Source organism: Antedon mediterranea, chromosome 5, assembly GCF_964355755.1.
Source record: "Antedon mediterranea chromosome 5, ecAntMedi1.1, whole genome shotgun sequence".
Lineage (NCBI taxonomy): Eukaryota > Metazoa > Echinodermata > Crinoidea > Comatulida > Antedonidae > Antedon > Antedon mediterranea.
Window position 1 is genome coordinate 30750482 of NC_092674.1, and position 23640 is coordinate 30774121.

The window sequence follows — 23640 nt, forward strand, 5'->3', positions numbered from 1 at the left end:
AACTAAGGGCGCGTTTATACAACACGCTATTAGCAATTCTAAACTAAGGGCGCGTTTATAAAACACGCTATTAGCACTCCTAAACTAAGGGCGCGTTTATACAACACGCTATTAGCAATTCTAAACTAAAACATAGCATACACACTACAGGTTATACTGTAGTGCCTTGGTCTAATCATTGCATTTACATCCAGTATTCTACATTGTATTCAGATCTATCTGTTCTAATAAGAACTGTACTACAGTACCTGTGTCATCATAAATTGAACAATTCATGAAGGAATTAGTGTGTGGACAATAAGCTTTTGATATGCAAGGCCATGAATCTCTATCCCTGTCAGTACTGTGTTAAGTGCATCATTGTGTCTGAATGTACATGTTGTCTACTTAATGAGCCAGATTACAGTAGTATGAGAGAGGTGATGAAATGTATAGTTATACCTCACTAAGCTACTCAAATCATTAAATATATTTATTCTTAAATTAATAGAAATAAATCATCATTTATAGTGAAAGATATTTTAATGGGAAGTAATTTTTAAATGTTTTCTAATATAAACTAGTCTGTTTGCCTTGTAACCTAACTGTACTGTATCACCTAATGTACAGGTTACATTAGAAATACTGTGCAGTAGTCTAATAGCAAAGGTGAGTTATGTTGTACCCCTACTTTTTTTGTAATCCAAGGTTTGCCTATTTACCAAATTAAGTTTTTTTTCAAATTGTGTCCCATGGGGTTGTTTTTACCTTATTCAGCCATTTTAGATTTATGAAATTTATAGGTTTTCAGTAGATTTCACAGTACACCTTGATCACAGAGATATCACTTTGTAATCATCAATGTATGTACTATATAGTAAATAAAGAAACATTTACAAAACTGTATTAATATTGGTACGTTTTACATTAGTTTTAACTGACACACAATTTATATTTTTAGTTAAATACATCATTGTCATTTAATAGCCAGCACAATCATCAGAATGCCAATATTGTACAGTATTATTGTTCTGTCTGTCTCATCACAATTCACTTCCTGTTTGATGGTGTTATTTACACCACTCTGCGCTATATGATAACTGAACATGGCCTGTGAACACAGCAGGCATATGGTTAACAATTTACTTTATCAGCTTTAACTAGGACCAAAGAACAAATGTCACAGTTACATCATCACTACCAATTACATGACACACATAACAACAGCAGCAGAGAAACATTGAAATGTCATACCAGCATCTTTATGGTATTTTCATATATCAAACAATTGTTATTTCAGTGTTATGACGTGTTAGATGATTTTATGCTGTTTTTTATGACTAGTTCTTTTGACTCTGATAACAAAATATTTTTTATTTTTCCTTATAAATGCTACACTTAGTTTTTAGTATTCTAAATGTAGAATATTAAGTATATTAAAAATAAAACCTACCAGCATGCGATCAAATGCAGCATTCACTTCCTGATCTGTGAGGTTTTGGTAGGTGGGGGCATCAGCGTCCTCCTGGACCTGAGGCATCCCTTCACCATTGGCTTCATTGTAAGCAACTATTGACACAGGCCTAGCGATTTGGATATCCCTGGGAGCTTTTGATTTGGATTTTTTATCTTTTGATGATGAAAACTGAAAAGAAAAACAAATGAAAAATGTGGAATTAGGTTTTGTAATACAAATTCCAAATTGAGGTTTAGAGAAAAGAAATCACTATTGTGTTGACTGAGTCAGTTGCTTTGTAATAAATCAGCAATTTCAAAATGAATGTGCTATTAATGCACTCATAGTTATCAATGTTAAGTTTCAAAGTGTTATTATAATAACTACAGCATCATCGGTAAAAGAAAATTTTAGGGCCTGTTTCTGCTGCAACTGCTCAAAATACGGTATAAAAATACGGTATTTTTTATACCGTATTTTTTAGTACCCCGTTTCTGCTAACAATACTTCTTGGGTGGTCGTGTTAAATTTCATCTTTTTTACCCAAATTGCCATTCATTTATTTGATCGATAATTAAAAGTCGCAATAAAGGAAGTTTTACGTCTCACTTTCAACAGCCTAGCCCTAGTGATAGAGATGTTGAGAGCACAGAAAACATCGTAATGGGGACAATTAATTCGTTCCCTCCCCGAGTTATTGTATTTTGCAATGTTGTACTGCTTTCGCAGGCTCTTCAGCTTTGAGTTTACTTGCTTTGGAGACAAGTTTATTCCATACTCCTGCTTTATTTTTTTATAAATGTCTTTATAAATGTGGTTGTCCCTTTTATTACCTTTTAGTTGGTCAGACATTTTAGCTTCCCCACACACATTTATTTAGTAAAACTGTGACGTATTCGCTCCACATTTTCGCCGAATATATCTATACATGTGTGTAAAGCAGCTAACAGCGACAGAAAATAAAAACACGAATGGTGACCTTTTGTCATGTAAAAAAAAATACGGTATTTTTTATTGGCAGCAGAAACGGGTACAAAAAATACGGTATAAATTTGTAAATACCGTATTTTATCCACAAATTTTGTGGGGAAAATACGGTATACAAAATACGGTATATTTTTTATGAGCGCAGTTTCTGCTGCCAAAAATATACCGTATATATACGGTATTCAAAAAATACCGTATAATATACGGTATTTAGTTGGCAGCAGAAACAGGGCCTTAGAGAGTAATAGTTTTGTTGATAAATTATAATTTAAATATTGTATGATACTGTAGTTATAAGATAATTTCAAACCACATTCTTTATGGCAAACAGCCTTAATAGCCTGGATCTATTTCACATGTTATTTACAAAGGTTCAGAGCATAAGATAAAGAATATTATCTAATTACTAAACCATGCATCATCAACTACTACTCCATCAACAAATTCACCTTGATGGACATTACACAACTCTGCCATTACTACTGTTTTACAGTAATCATGGATAATGTACCATAACTACATGGTAATTGTTTTTGACCTGGAAGTGATAACAAACAAACAATTACTAAGTATCGTTTATGACAGTGCTCTACAGACTTCCCTGATTTAATAAGAAGATCCACTAAATAATTTCAGTCTCAAAATGTGTTTCTTTATTTGGAGTCGCATTATTTCTTCCTGATTATGGTATTCATTAAAATTAGGAAGTTTTTTTATACTGTAATTGATGACTAATCATGCATATAGGCCTATTAGATGCTCATTTCTTGGTAACCAGTAATGTTGTTAAGGATCTTGGTCACCAAGACAACATATTAAATCACACTTCCTTTACTACTGTACATACACTTCCTCATAATCTAAAAAAATCTTTAATTTAAAAACCAAAACTTTAAAATAAGTTTAAGGAACACAACACCAATGTATTGTCCATTGCATGTATACAATGGCATGCTAGTTCAGTAGCACCTACATATAATTTATTCCATTTCTTGTTTCCGTTTGATTAATTAATACAATGAAGTCTTTATTATAAAAATATTTACCTGTTTTTTACCCAACCCCATTATTATATAAAGCAGAATTACAATCCACATTCTTTGGAAGAGTGAGTGTTTATTTATACCTTAAATTAGATGGTCAACATATTTACATTGGATATAAAATCCTAACATTATTATACTACAGTATCCTTGTTTACTGTAGAGTAATAATAAATAGGAATTGGGAGTACAAAGTTTATCTTTATTTACAACAAGTAATTAACTTGTTTAATTTGGGCAGGGCATACAGTATAAATAAACAAACACAGGTATAGGTACCTTAATATGATTATTGAGACCCTGGTATAAAAGACATTTTACAAACAATATTAAAACTAGGCCTTGTGTTAAAATTAAAATCATGGTTTATGAAATATTATAATTGATTATTTAATACTAAATAGAAATTGCATGTTGCATCCATCCTCTTCTTACCATACTTACTGCTGGTTCATACATGATATCCTGTTCCTGCTGCTGGACATGATGATGTGGGGTTGTAGAAACTCATCACTTAATCAAAGCACGATATTGTTAATTTATTTAATTGTAAATTGTACGTACTGATAATAAATAATTATAACACTCACAAAATTGAAAATATAACAATAAACTGAAAGTGATGGACTGGCCTAGCCCTAGGCATGTCAATCACTCGGCTTATCAGACAGACATGGCCTTCCCAAGTAAGTTCATCCCGCCAGGTCTAGCGAGGTCTAGCCTTACCACCTACCTAAACACTAGAGCTACGGTCTATGCTCTTCTTTGGCTAGAGTTGAGGTACGAGTAGCGGCCTGGGCCTATAAATTTACAAGTGTTACTTACGAAACTATGTCTTTTTGTAGGATCCTTTTTGTCCATCTTGTTTCTTATCAAACTTGCAATTGTCTAAATCCAACATAAGGTATTCCAATTTATATTCCAGTATTACTCATCAATTCCATTTTTAGATGGTCGAGAAAACTACTCAGCGGGAGAAAAATGGCTCTTCACCGCAAAAAAACTCATCAGAGATCAAAATACCACTGTTACGTATATACACACACGACGAAATGTGGGCTGCTGCCGCCGCCCGGCCCAATCAACGTCGATCGTACCATATTGGTAGATCGAGCATGGTCGACTTTCAAATACAGCAGCAGCAGTCTGCTGGATGAAAGTCTACCTGAATGTACAAATTCTTGGTAACTTAGGGGATTCTATATGATTACTTCATTCTGATTGGATGACTTGTAGTTTTTTATTTTACTCCACATGCTAAATTGTAAACTCAATGTTAAAAATACTCTGAAAAACTATTGTCAATTTCAGTTTTTATTTGGTATTTTGATATAAAAACAAACAAAAAACATTCAATAATATACTAAATTTAACTTCTTCATCAACTGAAGCCAAAGTTTTTTCTATTGATGGATGAGGCACGTCAGTCTTGACAAATGGTATTTAAATTTTGGCAGCAGAAAATGTCACTTTCATCCTATCACTTTTATTATCATCAACAATTTAAATATTTACAGAAAGAAACATACATTGTAGCAAAAACTAGAGAGATATTTATCACTGCGATGTGCTTCCAATGAAGACACTTGAACAAACAATTCATCAGGTCTGATAGCCTTCTTGTTCCAGCTAATTGTTATATCATTAAAAAAAATCTTCAACAAATTTTTCTAAACAAAACAAAAAGGCTTTTTTGTTTTCTTCTTCTTCGACTTCCATTTTTTTAATATATAATAAAAGAATTTCCACTAGGGTAATGAATGATTTTTAAAAATCTTTGAGATTTACCAATTTTGATTTTTGTCATTTTTGTGATATGATTTGTAATACGGTAATACATTTTTTTCAAATGACCAATTTCAAGATTCTTTGTTTTTTTCATATCAAGGAAGACATTCTGTGTGCAGTCAAGTGTGACACTCACTAAACTTGTTCAAGTTCAAACTTTCTTCCATGTAGAATCGTTTTCAATTACGCCAAGTCCTGACTCCTCCAGTTGAACATGTGATCTTTAAAATAAGTTAAGTAAACAACAACTCAAAATCATTTTATATAACTTAAGTTGATTTATTTATTATTATCGATAGTATTTGTATGCTAGTATTCAGTTTCTTAAAGCATAAAGCAAATGCGTATTTAAAATGCATGAAAGGATACACATCCATTTGACCATGAATTTCTTGGTTCAAATCCACTTTTACTCCTTTAATGTTAATAAATTGTTGTGGTGCTTCTTGCTTGGTTATTAATTTCTTCATTTCTTTTGATTCTGACCTAAATTATAATAAATATGATTAAGCATCAACAACAATCAATCAACAACACCAACCTCAACATGGGCTAACATCTAACACTAATACTAATATTCATCTAAACACCAACTTATCTGTGTACAGACACCTAATTAGTAACACCAACCTACACACTGACACCAACCTAAAAACTGACACCAAACTAAACACTGATACCAATCTAAACACTGACACCAATCTAAGCATGAACTTACCTTAATTTGCTTGTCTGCATAAATTTCTTGATTACATTTGTAAGTTCATCTACTTTGACAGCTGCAATCTTGGTACAATATAAAAGCTAAGTAAAATCAACAAGTCATAGTTATAATCTTAAAATAATAATTTTGCAGTGAAGAAGAATATAGAAGGACCACACCCACCAGTCCAGTTACACCAGTGGAGTAGCTTCTTGTACTTACCTGATCTTTAGTTAGCATCATACTACCACTCATATGTATAGTATATATTCCATTACACCAGTGGATTAGCTTCTTGTACTTACCTGATCTTTAGTTAGCATCATACTACCACTCATATGTATAGTATATATTCCATTACACCAGTGGATTAGCTTCTTGTACTTACCTAATCTTTAGTTAGCATCATACTACCACTCATATGTATAGTATATATTCCATTACACCAGTGGAGTAGCTTCTTGTACTTACCTGATCTTTAGTTAGCATCATACTACCACTCATATGTATAGTATATATTCCATTACACCAGTGGATTAGCTTCTTGTACTTACCTAATCTTTAGTTAGCATCATACTACCACTCATATGTATAGTATATATTCCATTACACCAGTGGATTAGCTTCTTGTACTTACCTGATCTTTAGTTAGCATCATACTACCACTCATATGTATAGTACATATTTCATTATTACAATTCATTGCCACCACCATTAATCCTTCCATTATATTCTCCTCCTCAGCGCTCGGGTCAACGACTATGAAATTTCTTTAATTAAAATAAATTAATATTTACATGATTATAGACTTGATATTTAATTAATTACAGTAAGGAATCTGTGTAAAGAATTGGTGTAACTACTGCAAAATTCTATTCTAGTTTTAGAATTCATTGTACGTCTGTTAAAAAAAACGATATATTGAAAGAAATACTCACCCATGATCAAAAATAGCAAAGGTGACACAAAGGGGCATATGGTGAACACTTAATGCAACTGGGTCTTTGTCATCATAGTGCTGGAAAAAAAAACAAGCAATAATTAAATAATTATAAATAAGTTAAAATATCAAATAAGAAGATGGGTTTGTAAAGTGGGGTTCGAATCCCACCAAGAACATATTCTCAATCGATCAAAAATAAACCCACAACTTTTATCAATATTTTGATAATTAACTTACAATTTTAACGTCTTCTCCCGTAACTGTTATATCTGGTCTTTTAAAGTGAGATAATGCGGTCATGGCAGCAACGCTTACGCAATCCATTATTGCGCCTTCATAGTTCAAAACATTAACATCCAATCGAATTTGCCAAACCTACAATAGAAGCAATACATGATATGATATATTAACCAATAGTTGAATTCAGCAAAAGTGGAAATAACCACATCGTTTTCAAAGCAAAATAACCTCCAATTTCAAAGACTGTACATTCATTTTGTAATTCAAGCACTTAAACTAAACACCAACAGACATGTTACCTTTTGTCCGGATATAACACACAGTGATTCCATATCTAAACATCTACAATCTTTAATACAATGTTCTAGCAGTCTGCCTAACTCAACAGCCTGTTCCGACATCCTGAATAAAGTGAAAACAATTGTTGGTCTTCCTATGCAATATGAAGTTTTCACCTTATAATTACATTATGAAATGTTTATATCCATGGAGGACGTAGGGACACACATGCGCAGCTTTAAAAGTCCTAAAGATATCAAGGTAACTTTGTGCATAAACTGAGGCAGCATAACAAATGTTTTTAATAGTAACTGTACCCATATATTTGATAGCCTTGCGATGCCATTGGTGATAATTCTAAGTTGACATAGAGCACCCCTTCTGTTGGTCTACCAGGTCTTGGCTCTCCCAATTCTGCAGATACCTGTGCAAGTACTCTATTTAAAGAAGAAAATAGGATTTAAAATCAGCATTCAATAAGAAGAATCTGAAATTGAAAGTGATAAAAAGCTTTAATTAATCTTGTCTCTTGTCTTAATTTATTGCTGAATGTCATTAAATTACTTTTATGCTGTTTCAATCATTTTAAGATTTTTAAAATGTAATACTAAAAGCTGTTTAAACCTTGTATCTCCAATAGATGCAACACACCCACCACTATCGCCAACAAACATCACGTTGACGTCTCTGTAATCAAATGATTTTCTTCCATCTAGACGCTGTAATAAAAAAAGACAAAAAGGTAAAAAAAAGTCATTATTTTAATTTTCATTTTTAAATAATATATTATATTGTCAATAAAACATGCTCATATATAACAATATTTTTGTGTTAATAGTCTAGCATTTTAATAAGATAAATAATATAAAACTTACTCCCGATAATGACAAAATAAATTTAATTTTGTGATAATCAAATATTTTGGGCGAATCATCCAACAAATGAATCGTAATGTATCGCAACCACGTTCGTTGGTATCAATTTGTAATCCTGATCTGTCCGAGAGCCTAGCTACCTGGCCTAGCTAGCGACTAATAAAAACCACTAGCGAATAGGCCTTATTGATTGCCTGATAAAACACTCACTTTTCCATTCTTCAGGCCATGTAATACAAAATCACAAGAGATCTTAGGTATGGGTACTTCTTTCATTTTCTTGCCTTTATTTATTTTATACTTGTAAAATAGGCCTACATATACACACACATGTGTGTTACTTATATATACAGTAACTTGAAATCATTATACCATATTGGTAGGTTAAGTATGGTACAACAGTACGACGTCTGGTGGGAAAGTCTACACAGGCACGCATATTCTTTGTTAACTTAGGGGGTTCGTAATAGATTGTAGTCGATAACGAATCGGACTCCATTCTTGAATGACGATGACATAATTAATTTCGAATTTATTTCGATGTATCATACAGATCTGCATCATTTTTATGTCACTGCTTGGAAAACGCATTATATTTTTGATAAAAACTTATTGCACAAATAATGCATGTTTCAACCACACCAAAATAAAAATAGACTTCATAACTTCTGTGATCACATTTATTAATTCTTACATAATTCACCTATATATATATACTTTTCACGAAGTTGGGAAACCAATTTTACAAATGAAATTAAAACCTTTATAATGCAAAACAAACCTGTTGAAATGAAATCTATGATCAGTAATATTTTAAAAGACTGTATAATAATGTATAACATATAAACCAAATTCTCAATAAAACTGTAAAAAAAAACCTGATGTAGTCAACAGAGTCTTAATATTTGACCATTGAGAATTTTCCTTCTTATGGTTTAATTCTATCTGTATAACATTCACGCATATCTCTACATTTGTTTATGTTAATAAACAAATAAATAAACATTATAGGACATGCAACAATATACAGTATCATCTCTTTATACATTTATTCCGATTAGTAGTACAATTTCACCTATTCACACCCAGTGTCACACAGGGCGATACCTATTATTAACTCACAATAGTACATCCTATAATACAATTATCTACGGGGTTCATAAACCAATGTTTATAATGGAGTAGAACATACGATACATTACTACTGGTAACATGCAACATCTCTCACATTTGCAACTTTTATCAGTTGCAACATTGGAATGTTAACTCTACAGTTTTCTAAGTTTTTTTTAGCAATCCGATTTTAATTAAGCTATTTTACAGCCATTTTTAAATGTTTTAAATAATAGTTTTTCCGTAACTTTCGATATAACAACCAATACTAATAAGATTAAATTGCTGTCATGAAAGGAAAGCACAACATTCTATTCATTGCAAAGTTAAAACAAGAAAAATGTAAATCAAATTTACATAATCTCACTGTGTGGTATAACCACTCATTCTGATTGGATGCTCTTTATTGCTATGGATTGTGGGTAATTATTAATGTAATTAATGTTGACAATAATAATATAAATGCTCACAACAACATGTGTATTGTGAACATCAAGTTATCATTACTTCTTTGCTACTGACAATGACAGTTGCATTTCTAGTGTCTGATTGTATACAATTTCAGATGTTCAAGATGTGGTAACAGAGCAAATAAGGATATGAATAATTACTAGGGAAAAATTATTTTGTTGAGAGAATAAGGGCAACAATTAATCCATATAACCCGAGAACTTCAGCAAAAATAAGAACAAGAATCATTCCAACATAAAGTCTGGGTTGTTGAGCAGTTCCTCTAACACCAGCATCACCTACTATACCTATAGCAAAACCAGCAGCTAAGCCACTTAGACCAACACTTAGTCCAGCACCAAGATGCAAGAAACTCCTGTTAGGCAAAACAAAAAGGTAATTAAAATTGAGTGGTAGCTATCTTTTTGCTTAAAAGTCAAGATAGGATAAGTGCTTAATTGAGGCTTATGGAAAAATACCTTTTCAGGTTATTTTGAAAATGTAAAAAAAAATCAATGACTTACAACAAAGGTAGTTTAATTAAATTGTTTTGTTAAACTGTATAAATTTGACTAAAGGCCTTTTACACAGATAGTGAAATTGAATTAATGAAACTGATTTAAATGACACCAGCACCGGCAAAAATATATGCTAGAATAAGTGTATCTATTCAAAAAATATGAATGGGTAGGTAATTGTGCTGGTATAGTGTCAACACATGCTATCCAATGGCTGTATAATTGCCAGGATATTTGCGAAATCTATCAAATTATTCATGTCAAGTACAACTGTATGTCAGTTTCACACACACACTTTTTTGTCAATAGACATAAAATGTTAACTTTTAATATCAATAAGTTTTATACTATTTTTTTATGACAAATTGTTCATATGTATTCTTCAAATGTGTTTTATGTGTGTATATTTTAATTTTTACAATTCGGTTGTTTATAACAAACTAATGATTTTAATTTTTGTATATTTGTTCATGGAAATGGATATCTCTTTTAGAGATCAATAAAGTGTTACGGAATACTGAGCACGACTACTTACTTATAAAGAGTATAGCTACTATCATCAGTAATTGAGTTAGCCACTACGACCGCAACAACTACTCCATATATAGCAATAATACCAGCCATAATAACAGGGATTACAGATTTCATGATAAGTTCAGGCCTCATCACACTCATGGCAGCGATTCCAGTACCACTCTTGGCAGTTCCATATGCTGCTCCAAGTGCTGTAAAAAAAACCAATCATTAATACAGGGTTCGCAAATTCAGTTAACTGATCCACTGTGACTGCTTTACTAATTTATTTGCAACTTTTTTGTTTGTGACTTAAGTTTTGTGCCCAGAAATTTCAATTTTCGTGCAGAAGTACAGTAGGAGAAAATGGTACTGTAATTAAACTTAAAATGGACCTGTGTAAATGGATTTTCGATTTTTTTCATTTTAGAATGATGTTTTGGGGGCTATTAGGTGTTGCTAGAATGTATATTGTTACAAAATATAAATTGGCCTTTTTGGGGAAAGCCCCATTTGAAAATCAAAAAAATTCGCGGGTGACGTCACTTTGCGAATATATTCCTATCCCTCCAATGGACAATTTGCAGTTTTTTGGCTATAACTCTTGAAATCTATGGAGTATTTTCTAAAAAATGCTTGTGAATTTGCAGAAACGTATTTAGATTTTTTTTAGATAAAATTATTACCGTATAAACGGTTATTCATCGAGTAAATGACGATTTAAAATCTTAAAATCAACGGTTTTTTTCTGGCAATACCGAAGTTGGCCTGGCAACGTTGTCCGGGATACAGCTCCGTGCGCAATGATGCGTATCCATATTTTCCGTTCGTGTATTTTGTATATCGTTCGTAATTTATACTGCTAAAATGTGTTAGTTTCTTTAGTTTTTATTTTAGTTTAGCAGAATTAAATTAGTAATATGAGATGATAATTTATTTGTCACGAATCAGGCAGTTCAAAAATGAATTTTATTCATATTTTACTTTGGCTTGACAATGAGCGCAGCAAGTTGTTGATATCGCTTTGGTCCTTGGATGCACATGAAACGGAGCTTCGCCGCATGATGTGGGTGGTGGTGGATCGACTCCGCGCGCTGGATTGGGGGCCTAGGCCTAGTAAAGGTTTGGGAGGTAGGCCTTCTAAATTCGGGTTTTAGAACAAACGAAGTACATTTTAGGGACCTATATTTCAACAACATTAGATATTGAATAAATTAGTATTAGTGTCAACGCTTCGCGTATCTTTCCAGGCCGTCGATCATTCACTGACTATCGGGCGGCATACACGCTCTCGATATCATCGTGTGTATATGTGACGTCGTGAATATAGAGGCTTCCGACGGCCGTTGAAATAGAATATAGCAATGGCGTGAGTAATTTTCGCTAATTTACCATGGTATCTTAAAATTTCGTTTTTACTCAAAATACTATACATTTTGTTTTTATTTGTATGGGTTTGTGTTAATTCGATACATTTAAATAACATGTGTGAATTTCTTGAAAATCGAAATTCCATTTCAGGTCCATTTTAAGATGCACTAATTTTTTTCAAATGGTCTAAATTAACTGATTGTAGGACAAAAAACGAAAATTATATTCTTTTGTTGCAACTAGTATTAGAATGTTAAATAAACGTTATAAATAAATAAATTATATTATATATACTGTAGTATTAATAATTATGAATTTTGTAGATTCAAGTTAAATAATACGCTAATAATAATGTACTTTTACTGTCAGGTTCGGCAACCAATCCTTTTATTTTCATTTCTTTATGTCAAGATATCTTTATTTATTAATCTGTATGTAATTTGATAGTAGCCGTTTACATATAAAACAAGACTGAACATTGTCTCCAAAAACAGAATCAACTACAAAATTTAAAATCATAAATTGTATCTCACCAATTCCTCAAAATCAGGTGAGTTATCAACTTTAAAAATTACATAATTCCAAATATAAATAAGCCTATCTAATAAAAATATACTTTAATATCAAATACATATATAATTACGTAAATACCAAGGATAAGCTAGGCCTATATGAGAAAAAAGGCTTGGCCAAACAATGGAGTTTATTCCAGGCAGGCCAAATCAAATTCCAGCCAGGGCGCCGGGGGTAACGACGAATGAAAAAAAGGCTTGTTTTGAGAACGTAAAAAACAGTATACTTTACCACTAAATACCATCGCTGCTGTGGCTCCCATGATTCCGAAGAATGGAGTGTATGATGGTGGGGCTTCATCTGTCATTTTAAAAATAATAGTCTGTTTATAACTACACAAATAACAAACTTGTTAAAATCTGAATTTCAGAAAATGGCGACTGACTACCGAAAAGACGTGTGGAAGATAAAAAGGAGGAAGGTCGGTCACAGAAAAATGACGATCATATGATTAGGTCATGTGATTTTAGATTCATTATGCAAAACGTCTCTAGCGCCCTCTATCTTGTTGATTAAGGACTTTTGTATTAGGTGGTTTTAGACAGAAATATCAAATATAAAACAAGTGGTCGTCATTTTTTTGCCATTTAGAACCAAAATTAAACAGTTAAAAACATAATTCATGGCCTGCTGTACTATTTAATTGAATAAACCCTACAGTAGTTGATGGGCCAACAAAAAAAGTTATGAAGACAAACAAACACAACTCACTTTTATTTAATTGCTTTTAACTTTTATTCTGTTTAATTTATGCAACACTATATCAATTATCAATAATATGTTATAATTCTTTTATTTTACCAATCAGAGTTTGTCGTGTAAACAAGTTGTTTAGCTGCTAAAACACAATAATAATTTCAATATATGATTTATAAAGTATATCACTATATTTCTTATATAGGCCTAAACCTGAATTTGTAAAATGTTGTTCTAGGCCTGTCTGTTATCAATAGCCATTGTCTAAGTTAAATATTTTTTTATTTTATAAAGTAAATTGTTTTATAATGATAATTATCACCTCTGGCATTTCATACCAACTATCCTATGCAATATTTAATATATCCTGTGCAGGGTGGTATTTAATTTTGTTTGTTTTTTTTAGTATAACTACATGATTCTGCAATTAATTTCAAGTTATGTGACATCAAGGGCAGTCTCTTTAGAATCAGAGGCTGGACGTGTCAAACAAATTATAAAAACCGGGACGGGGTTGTTCCTCAACAATATGCCCCCTTGCATGTCTGAGGTTTTCTCCTTATGCATTTATTTACCATATGATAGCAATCTCTTTGTGCTCTTTCTTGAGTTGAAGCAAGTTTTAGCAATGTATTCTACTAGTAGCAACTTTTTAAAAACATACTTTTTCATACAATCTGTCATACAACTGTTCTCAACATGTATTTTGCTTCTGTTCTTAACATTTGCTCTGACTGTATCAATTCTTTCCAAAACATGTGATGTTTTCCTGTTATTTCTCTTGAGTTAGAATTCGTTCTAATAATGTGTTTAACCGTCCTAGCATTGTCCTTGGGTCCGTCACCAATCCTGCAGCTATCATGGCATTGTCAAAGATCTATGATCAAAAGAAAAGAAATCAAAGTGGCTTCCTCTGCTTATGTCAGTCAGGACCATATCAAGGGGCATGGGAATAATTCACTTGGTTAAAGCTAAGCATTAATATTTAAGCACCTACCTGGTCTGTAAGCATCCTGGCTAGTGCTGGATTGTTTGACTTAAGTTCTGATAGTAGATGGAGCAAGTTGTGTCTGTAAAACAATGATTTTATTCACATGAAATCCAGGTGACAACATAAACAAAATCCCTTTCAGAGTGGGATTTTTTTTACTTGAAAAATAATCCTGGAATCTGTCCTAATACTAATTCTAGGTTAAAATCACTTACTTTGTATTTAGTTGAAGTGTTGGTCTAAGAATCTGCAACTGTTCCTCCTCAGAACGTGACTTAAGCGCAGTCTTTAGAAAGTGTCGAGCAGCTCCCATCTCCTGCACTGTAATCATGGCTGGATGGCCTCCCAAGTCTCCAGTTGCCTATATCAAGAAGAAAAAACAAAGTAATGAAAGAAAGAAAAACATATGTCATATAAAATATACAATGTATCATGATGAATTGTATTTTAGTTAAGACAACAGTGTACAATACTCATTAATAGTTAAGACCACAGTGTACAATACTCATTAATAGTTAAGACCACAGTGTACAATACTCATTAATAGTTAAGACCACAGTGTACAATACTCATTAATAGTTAAGACCACAGTGTACAATACTCATTAATAGTTAAGACCACAGTGTACAATACTCATTAATAGTTAAGACCACAGTGTACAATACTCATTAATAGTTAAGACCACAGTGTACAATACTCATTAATAGTTAAGACCCCAGTGTACAATACTCAATAGTTAAGACCACAGTGTACAATACTCATTAATAGTTAAGACCCCAGTGTACAATACTCAATAGTTAAGACCACAGTGTACAATACTCATTAATAGTTAAGACCCCAGTGTACAATACTCATTAATAGTTAAGACCACAGTGTACAATACTCATTAATAGTTAAGACCACAGTGTACAATACTCATTAATAGTTAAGAGCCCAGTGTACAATACTCAATAGTTAAGACCACAGTGTACAATACTCATTAATAGTTAAGAGCCCAGTGTACAATACTCATTAATAGTTAAGACCACAGTGTACAATACTCATTAATAGTTAAGACCACAGTGTACAATACTCATTAATAGTTAAGAGCCCAGTGTACAATACTCAATAGTTAAGACCACAGTGTACAATACTCATTAATAGTTAAGACCACAGTGTACAATACTCAATAGTTAAGACCCCAGTGTACAATACTCATTAATAGTTAAGACCCCAGTGTACAATACTCATTAATAGTTAAGACCACAGTGTACAATACTCATTAATAGTTAAGAGCACAGTGTACAATACTTATAATTTTTTTGAATCAATCGTTCATTTTGTATAGCGCCATTCCAACAATCAAATATTGTTAAGTAATTGTTTGAGTAATGACTTAAATCAGTTCAATGATGATGTTTAATGGTAGCTTTTATAAATAGATTACCTTTACTTCCAACACCTTGTCACCTAACACATCTTTCAAGTACATTATCAACGAATCAGTTTCTTCTACAGATAAGCTTCCTTCAACTAAATAATAGGAATATTACAAGTAAATACTAGTACATGCTACTTAGATGACAGGGTGAACACCTCATCAGCATTTGAGGAGACTTAAACGGTAAGCGGAAAACCGAATAGCTTGTCCCACATAGAATCTGTATCTATCCTGAGCGGATTTGTGTAAATGGTCATAAAAAATAACATAGATTCTATATTTTTGTTTTCCGCTTACCGTTACCGCTTACCATTACAGCTCGTCGGTTGAAATTGGCCTACCTTCTAAATCAGGCAGGCATTGGCCTACCTTCTAAATCAGGCAGGCATTTCTCTCAAATTGGCCTACCTTCTAAATCAGGCAGGCATTGGCCTACCTTCTAAATCAGGCAGGCATTTCTCTCAAATTAAATGCAAGATGAATCAATATAGAAACAAAATATACTTTACCTTGCTTTTCATCTGTTTCTGTGTTTGACCTCGCAAGCAGTTCATTTTCAGCTGATGTCAAAACCTTCTTGTCAAACTCTCTTAACTGAAGCATCACCAGTTCATCATAATCATCGAAGCAGAAGAGGACTTCCATTCCAAGCTTCTTCATCCCTTCGTAGTATGGAGACGTTTCTGCCAACTCACGGCTGAAATTAATCAAACTTACATTTTAGCTTTCAGTACACACTTGAATCTAATCCAGGTTGTAAAATAGGAAAGTCAATTTATTTTAATTTTTTTTTCTCATATTCATAATGTATATCAAATACAAGACCGTAGCGAAAAGTTTAAAACAGAAGAAGCAAAATGCTTTAAATATAATTATTAATATATATTATGATGATCTGGGCTGGGTAGTAAAAATAGAAGATTTAAAACGAGCCGAGCGCCTCGTCTGCCTCATGCTGACTACGGCCCTAAAATAGTAAATAAATAATGAATTAAATTACTTTGGAGCGACAATGTAGAATATACTTCTCTGGCCAGCTTTCATGCGACTGCTGTAGTCTTGGAGGCTACATCTTACACCAGCCTCTAGAGCACTTGACTCGTAACGAAGAAGTTTTGCAATCTCTTCCTAAAAATAATAAAATAGGACAACCCATGTAAGATGGTGAATCTTGTGATTATTCTGAACGTAGGGGAATGAACAGTTAAGAACGCATTTTGTGATCGGGTGGCCAGTTCCTTTTCACGCCGCCTTATCCTAATTGTTATCATACTTTCAACCAGATACCATTTACAGCTGATTGGACTGGGAGTTGTTTTTTTATCAGTCTTTTTGTATGATAATCAAGTGTTCTAACTAACTCTATAATGTAAAGCATTTTCTAAATCAACAAAACAAAAACCTTATTAATTGTACCTTTTCAATTTGGTCGCCAGATGAAACAATTCCTTCCCGTAGGAATGTTCCATAATCATCAAAAAATGCGTCATAACCAGCCGGGTCCTTTGCAGAGTTGTCAACCAAGAACTTAACAATCTTGGATGTCAGTACCATGCTCAGCTTCCTAGAAACAAAAAGTAAGGTACATACATCTAAAGCTCTGTCTACACTATCAAACTAGTTTGACAAAAAAGTGTGATGTGCTAAAATATGATAGTGATATGCCCAAATATGGTAGTGATATGACATCATCCTGTCCATATATGGGCACACCACATTTTTTTGTCACATAAAGTTTGATAGTGTAGACAGATCTTTAAGCCAAATACAGTGTACGCTTTGTCTATAGATGTAATGAAACATAATAAGAACATGTAACTAACCTGAGGAGAGTACTATCTTGTAAGATTTCACGACTTAAATTGAGAGGAATATCTTCACTATCAACCACACCTAAAAACAACAAATTGAAAAGATAACCACAAGATATCAACACAGCACTAGGACTTTGTGTTAAGCTCCATCCACAACTATCAAACTTTATGTGACAAAAATATGTGATATGCCCATATATGGACATGATGATGTCATATCACTACCATATTTGGTCATATCACTACCATATTTGGTCATATCACTACCATATTTGTCAAACTAGTTTGATAATGTAGACAGAGGAAGAATAATTTAATATAAGGCCAAATAAAAAAATATACTTGTTAAGCGTCACACCCTCATAAATTTTCAGGGGCGGGGGGACGGTTTTTTTTTTTTTTACTTTTTATAGAGGTATATTTTTGCGCGGTGGACGTTTTGGCCCACTTTTTTTAGGACGAAACGTCAAACTTTTAAAATGCGAAACAGAACAAAATTGACTATGTATGAAATATTATTGCTTATGACAAAATTGAGTTTTGTATTGTTTATATCCAGACGTAATTAAAACATTAAATTTAATTGCCACCAAGCGAAATTGTAGGCCCTAGGCTAACTAATCCGTCCAAGCTGCTACCCCCACCTCACTCATCGGCCATCCGCCGTCTCTCGCTCGACTCATCTATCCAGGAAATTCCATATCGCGAGAAGCATGATTTGGTCTCAATAATACTAAATAGTGGGCTGATTTATAGTTTGAAAACAGCTTACGGCATTTCTTAAGTGAATTTTTGTTCAAAGTATTCATTCTTCTTTGATGAATCTTTTGCCAATTGCTGTGTAAATCAGTATTTAAAGTTGTGATGCAAAAAGTGTATGCAATTATTCCACAGGTAAACCAGGCATAAGGAAACCCATCGCCCAACAGGACCTCGTGGTGTGCCGATCTCGAGCGCGAGATCATCGTAAACAAAATTGGTAGAGTCCATTATGTATGGGGTGTTTCCTATTTACGAACCTATAAAAAAACGCGCTTCGACCACTGTGTAGGCAAAATATTTATTTCGTTAAATCCCTAAATTGATAATCGCGTATTCTGTAATCACGTGACTGATGATGTAATTCTCAGCGACGTACTAAATGCACATGATTTAATGTGTTGGGGAAAAAGCTTGCTGTTTACCACATTACATGATTCACGGTGCTATTCGCGTTTCCTTGACGTAAATCGGCGGCGTGTAAATGAAACAATTGTTTTCACCAAATTGCCGTTGTCGACATAGAGCGATCGGCGGCTAGCGTTGTCTAAGCTAAAAAGTACGTATTTTTCAAAAATTACACTAGCCTAACAAACATTTGCTAGTTTTGAAATTTTCAAATAGCAATTATGAAGAATCTACTAGCAAAATGCTAGTTTGCTAGCGTGAATTTCGAGCCCTACTCTGGAGCTGGGCCGGGCCGCTGAACTTTCCGTTGTATATCGGTAAAAAAAAAATAAAAATAAAAAGAGAGGCGGCTGGATAATCAGGAGCGGGCGGTGACGCTTAACAAGTATGTTTTTTTTATTTGGCCTAACAACTGTTTATTCTTATTGTTTATAATCTTTGTGATGAACCAAAATATTATGCAGTGAACTACTGAGAAATTGGACTTTGAAAAAAAGAGGAAAATCTTTCACACATCCCGTTATTTTTTGAGACTGCAAATGGGTGGTTTTGGAAGAGTTCTCATTAACAATACCTACCTACAATAAATCGCAACCATTTTGGTAGAATCTTGTCCGCTTTTGATTGAATCAAAACCTTTCTACAGTAGAGTGCAACTCCACTTTTGTACTCTTGACTAAACTCCCACATGGCCGGTGGTCGTTCCGGAATGTAGAAGACACTCTGGATGTTGATTGGTGCGTCTGTCTTGTAATGTAACGTGAACCTTGGCTTGTCGTGAGTACTACGACTTATAAATTGGTAGAATTGTTTGTGATCTTCTTCAGTAATGGACTTGGAATCTTTACTCCACAAAGCCTGCAAATACATTTCACCTTTTTAAAGATTTCTAATATTACTTTTTTAGTCCGTTTATATTTGTATCTTTTAATTGCATTTGCTGACAACTAACATTTCTTTGTTTTTTCACGAAGTGCATTTTTTATACAAATTTATAGGTTGCATGTACTCATATGCATGCAGTATTGGAATTATTGGAATTGTAATGTTTTAAATGATACGAATGATATGGAGAAGATAGATAGATGGGATATATTATCAATCTAATTCTCACCTCTTGAGTGTTCAATTGTTCACCATTCAGGTAGATTGGAAAGCCAACAAAGTTGTTATGTTTACTAATGATATCTAATAATATAAGAAAAAACACCAAATTATTTATTGAAAGTCATCAAGAAAGATAAGTAATATGACTTCCCAAGTGGAAATAAGGAAATCAAGGTCTGTTCTATTGCGCAATTTTTAAAAATTTTGTAATGATATTCCGTTTTTTTTCTTATGTAGAGTATTTTAATTGACCTTGATTACTTAATAAAAAAACTCAAAATAGAACATAAAGTAATAAGTTTGACCTTTGACATCATTTTCTACAGAGAATTTCCAGGAATCACTCTTAAGTTTGATGACAATCTTAGTTCCAAACTGAACTCCTTCTGCGTCAGTGATTGAGTACTTTCCACTTCTAAAACATATACAAGAATAATATGGTTTTTTGTTAGTATGTCTACTATCAGAATACAGTATGAAAAATTGTGTGATCTTTGGAAAATGCATGAAAACTCTGGCTTTATAAGGCACCCTGGTTTTGGGCAAGTTTTCTGTATAAAACAAAAAATCACATCCTAACAAAGAGTAGTAACAAAGTAAAAGACAATGGTTGAAAAACTTTGTGACAAAAACTGAAACACTTTACACAGAACATAAGACGGCACCGTTTAATTTACATGTACAATTTTCTATTATTTGAAAAAATGGCAGAGTCTTCCATCCTGTGAAATAGAATCAGGGTGAGTGTAGTTAAAAGCTTGATAAATTACAACTATTTTATGTACCCATCTGATGACCACTTGTAAGCTTGGTCTGGATGTTGCTGAGATCTTGTAAATACATCGATAGAATCACCAACCATGAATGTAGAGTAGAACCCAACACCAAATTGACCAATGATATCGCTAGCATATGACTTGCCTTCAACTTTTTCTAAAAATGACTGAAGCAAAGGTGGAAAACCACTAAGGTTAGTTTGTTATGCGTTAAAAGTGTGATATGCCCAAATATGGTAGTGATACGACATCATGTCCATATATGGGCACAACACATTTTGTTTTGTCACATAAAGTTTGATAGTGTAGACAGAGTTTAAGAAAGAATTGATCTTGACATAAATAAATGTAATGGCATTGGACAATCCATTAAATCATTATGATGACTGGTATAGGAAGCTCCAGATTTCTTTACATGTCATAATGCATTTTAAATAATTAAAAAATGATCAAATCAAACCATTTCTGTTTAAGTAAATTGTATTTACCTTAGAGCCTGACATTGCGATGGTTCCAAGATTCTTAATCAAGTCCTCTTTTGTCATTCCAACTCCTGTATCCTAAAAAAAATAAGTTAAAAAATTCAATAAATTATACACTTTTCCTAAATACATGCGCATGTGCACTTAGAAGCTTTGAGCATTAAGCGCTACTGTATATAATATTGACGTTAGTATTATACAGGGAGAATGTGTGTTAAATCAAATGAATTCAGGTATGATACAGTTACAGCATGTGATACTGTATGATCAACAAATTATAATATAGTAGGGATAATGAAATGAAAATACTTACTTGTATTGTGAATGTTCCTGCGTCAGAATCTGTTTTTATACGAATTTCAAGCAGTGTTTGTTCACCGCCTTCAGCTTGTTCCTCATTGGTCAATTGTAAATATCTACGTTTTTGTAATGCATCACTGGCATTTGATATGATTTCTCTGATAAAAACCTAGAATTAAAGAGTAATTGGATTGTGAAATAAGGGTTTTAAAATCATTCAAAAAGGTGCTGAGCTTAATGTAAGTAAGTAGGGTGCAAAGGATTTAAACACTACAAAGAAAGAGAGATTTTTAGGATGGGGTCTAACAAAATATTTCAATCTTCTATCTACTAAAGTCATGTTATATGCCTATATATGGACATGATGATGTCATATCACTACTATTGGGTATATCACTACCATATTTGGGTATATCACTATCATATTTGAGCACATCACACTTATCAAATAGATTGATAGTGTACAGAGCTTTAGAACATTCAACATTTGTATTTATTAAACTTCTATTTGAGAGAATATTATCCTCTACTCTACAGCTCCATCTAACCTCTTTCTCAGAATAAAGGGACTGAGCTACAATCTTCAAAAGCATCTTAGTTTCTGACTGAAACTCATGACTTTCTGGTTCTCCTGCAAACATAAAACAAACAATAATTGAAAACAAAAATTCAAATATCCTCCTGCACATTGGACGGTTTTATATTCAAGATTCAATCAATTTTATTGGTACACTTTTAAAACGAAATTTATTTTGCTTGGCATATACAGTATAAATTAAGACAATAAAACAACAACAAAAAATACATCAAATTGAAAAAACAAAATTGTTAAAATACTATAGGCCTATGTTAAAATACTATAGACCTATGTTAAAATTCTATATATATATATATATATATATAGGCCTTATTATATAAATCCAAAGGCAAATTACTGAAAAAAATGACAACGCTGTGTGTATCAGTGGATGGATCTCAATGGAGATACAAAAATAAAAAGCGAAAAGCTAAATCAAAACGATAAAGTAAACAGCCAGAAAAGTTAGCAGAGCTTTCGGGCAACACTAGCCCTTCATCAGTGCAAGTGAAGGCCTTATTATATGTGTGTGTTAAAATACTATATATATAGGCCAATGTTAACTTTAGTATTTATTACATGTATGCAATGTACCTTTAACTTCTTCTGTATCTGTGATAACTTGAGATCTTTCAGTAGCAACATTTGAACATAAGCATCGGGAGAAATTAAATTTATTTGTGAATGTTTGACGACTACTGCTGACAGAAACAGAACCTAAAAATTTTAATATAAATACATTTTTTTCAGCATTTTCAATATTATTTAGGCCTAGTATAGGCCTATTTATATTTTTAGTAATGAATATGAATTAATATTAATAAACATTTTTATTATAAAATTATATTATTAAAATATAAAAATTACAATTTATTAACTTTAATTTACCACAAAAATTAAATCCATAAATGTTGATAACATTTCTGTGTAATAAAAATCAAAATAAAAATTCAAAAAATGAGGTCGAAACGACTCTCTTTCTAACAATAGGTTAAAACTTTCATACACGCCCGCATGGTTTTCTCTCACTCGCCATGTTTGTGCTTTCACTTTCGGCCTATCTAGGCTCTGGGCCTACTAACCTAAAATGTTTTTATTCATACTTACTCGGACTAAAAACTAGTTTTGATCTATACTTAAGATTATGAGTACTTTGAAGACAATGTTTTGATATTCCACGTGTATATATAGTATTTGAACAACGTAATTGTTTTAAAAAGTTGAGCGGTGTTCGAAGCACATTTACGTTACTGAACGCTGCCATTTTGTTTTTTAATTCTTTTATGAAAAATGCATGCGTTCAGAGGTAAGTTTAGCATACCAAATTGGACTTCGGATATGTTCGTGTTTCTAATGAGGCATATACCGGAACCAAAAATAATTCATTTAAACCATATTTTAATAAACCATGTTTTTTTTTAATTAATCACATTATTACCCATGACAAAAGGTCATTTATGGGTCACATTTCTTGAAAGC

General features: G+C 32.7%; 4 protein-coding genes across 8 annotated transcripts in view; all 4 read right to left on the reverse strand.

Annotated features, from left to right (window-relative positions):
• The window catches only part of LOC140050435 (protein diaphanous homolog 2-like), a 35304-nt gene extending 30821 nt beyond the window's left edge, over positions 1-4483 (reverse strand). For all 4 annotated transcript variants that reach the window (XM_072095617.1, XM_072095616.1, XM_072095615.1 and 1 more), the window contains exons 1-2: positions 4291-4483; positions 1433-1624 (exon numbers count right to left, since the gene is read on the reverse strand). In XM_072095617.1, coding sequence (XP_071951718.1) covers positions 1433-1624; positions 4291-4326 — 228 coding nt within the window. In that variant the 5' untranslated portion in view covers positions 4327-4483. The remainder of the gene's footprint in view (positions 1-1432; positions 1625-4290) is intronic.
• A 283-nt stretch (positions 4484-4766) lies between these two features.
• LOC140050437 (exosome complex component RRP45-like) lies at positions 4767-8623 on the reverse strand. Of its 2 annotated transcripts, none has more exons than XM_072095620.1 (10): positions 8504-8623; positions 8043-8137; positions 7736-7855; positions 7439-7541; positions 7137-7274; positions 6895-6974; positions 6594-6726; positions 5972-6057; positions 5623-5739; positions 4767-5474 (listed from the first exon to the last, which is right to left on the reverse strand). In XM_072095620.1, exons 1-10 carry the CDS (start codon positions 8567-8569, stop codon positions 5405-5407), a joined length of 1008 nt encoding a protein of 335 aa, XP_071951721.1. In that variant the 5' UTR covers positions 8570-8623; the 3' UTR covers positions 4767-5404. The 2 variants fall into 2 exon arrangements, with proteins under 2 accessions (XP_071951721.1, XP_071951722.1); XM_072095621.1 differs by lacking the exon at positions 8504-8623 and adding an exon at positions 8294-8484.
• A 336-nt stretch (positions 8624-8959) lies between these two features.
• Positions 8960-13258, reverse strand: LOC140050439 (V-type proton ATPase 16 kDa proteolipid subunit c). The gene is made up of 3 exons (XM_072095622.1): positions 13063-13258; positions 10910-11099; positions 8960-10232 (listed from the first exon to the last, which is right to left on the reverse strand). Exons 1-3 carry the CDS (start codon positions 13136-13138, stop codon positions 10028-10030), a joined length of 471 nt encoding a protein of 156 aa, XP_071951723.1. The 5' UTR covers positions 13139-13258; the 3' UTR covers positions 8960-10027.
• A 303-nt stretch (positions 13259-13561) lies between these two features.
• LOC140050440 (heat shock protein 75 kDa, mitochondrial-like) lies at positions 13562-23434 on the reverse strand. Its single transcript, XM_072095623.1, has 17 exons — positions 23269-23434; positions 22756-22878; positions 22133-22215; positions 21598-21753; positions 21291-21362; positions 20812-20969; positions 20332-20441; positions 20034-20107; positions 19498-19777; positions 17762-17831; positions 17355-17502; positions 16939-17066; positions 16448-16635; positions 15945-16030; positions 14734-14879; positions 14525-14597; positions 13562-14404 (listed from the first exon to the last, which is right to left on the reverse strand). Exons 1-17 carry the CDS (start codon positions 23423-23425, stop codon positions 14300-14302), a joined length of 2157 nt encoding a protein of 718 aa, XP_071951724.1. The 5' UTR covers positions 23426-23434; the 3' UTR covers positions 13562-14299.
• Positions 23435-23640: the final 206 nt, after the last annotated feature.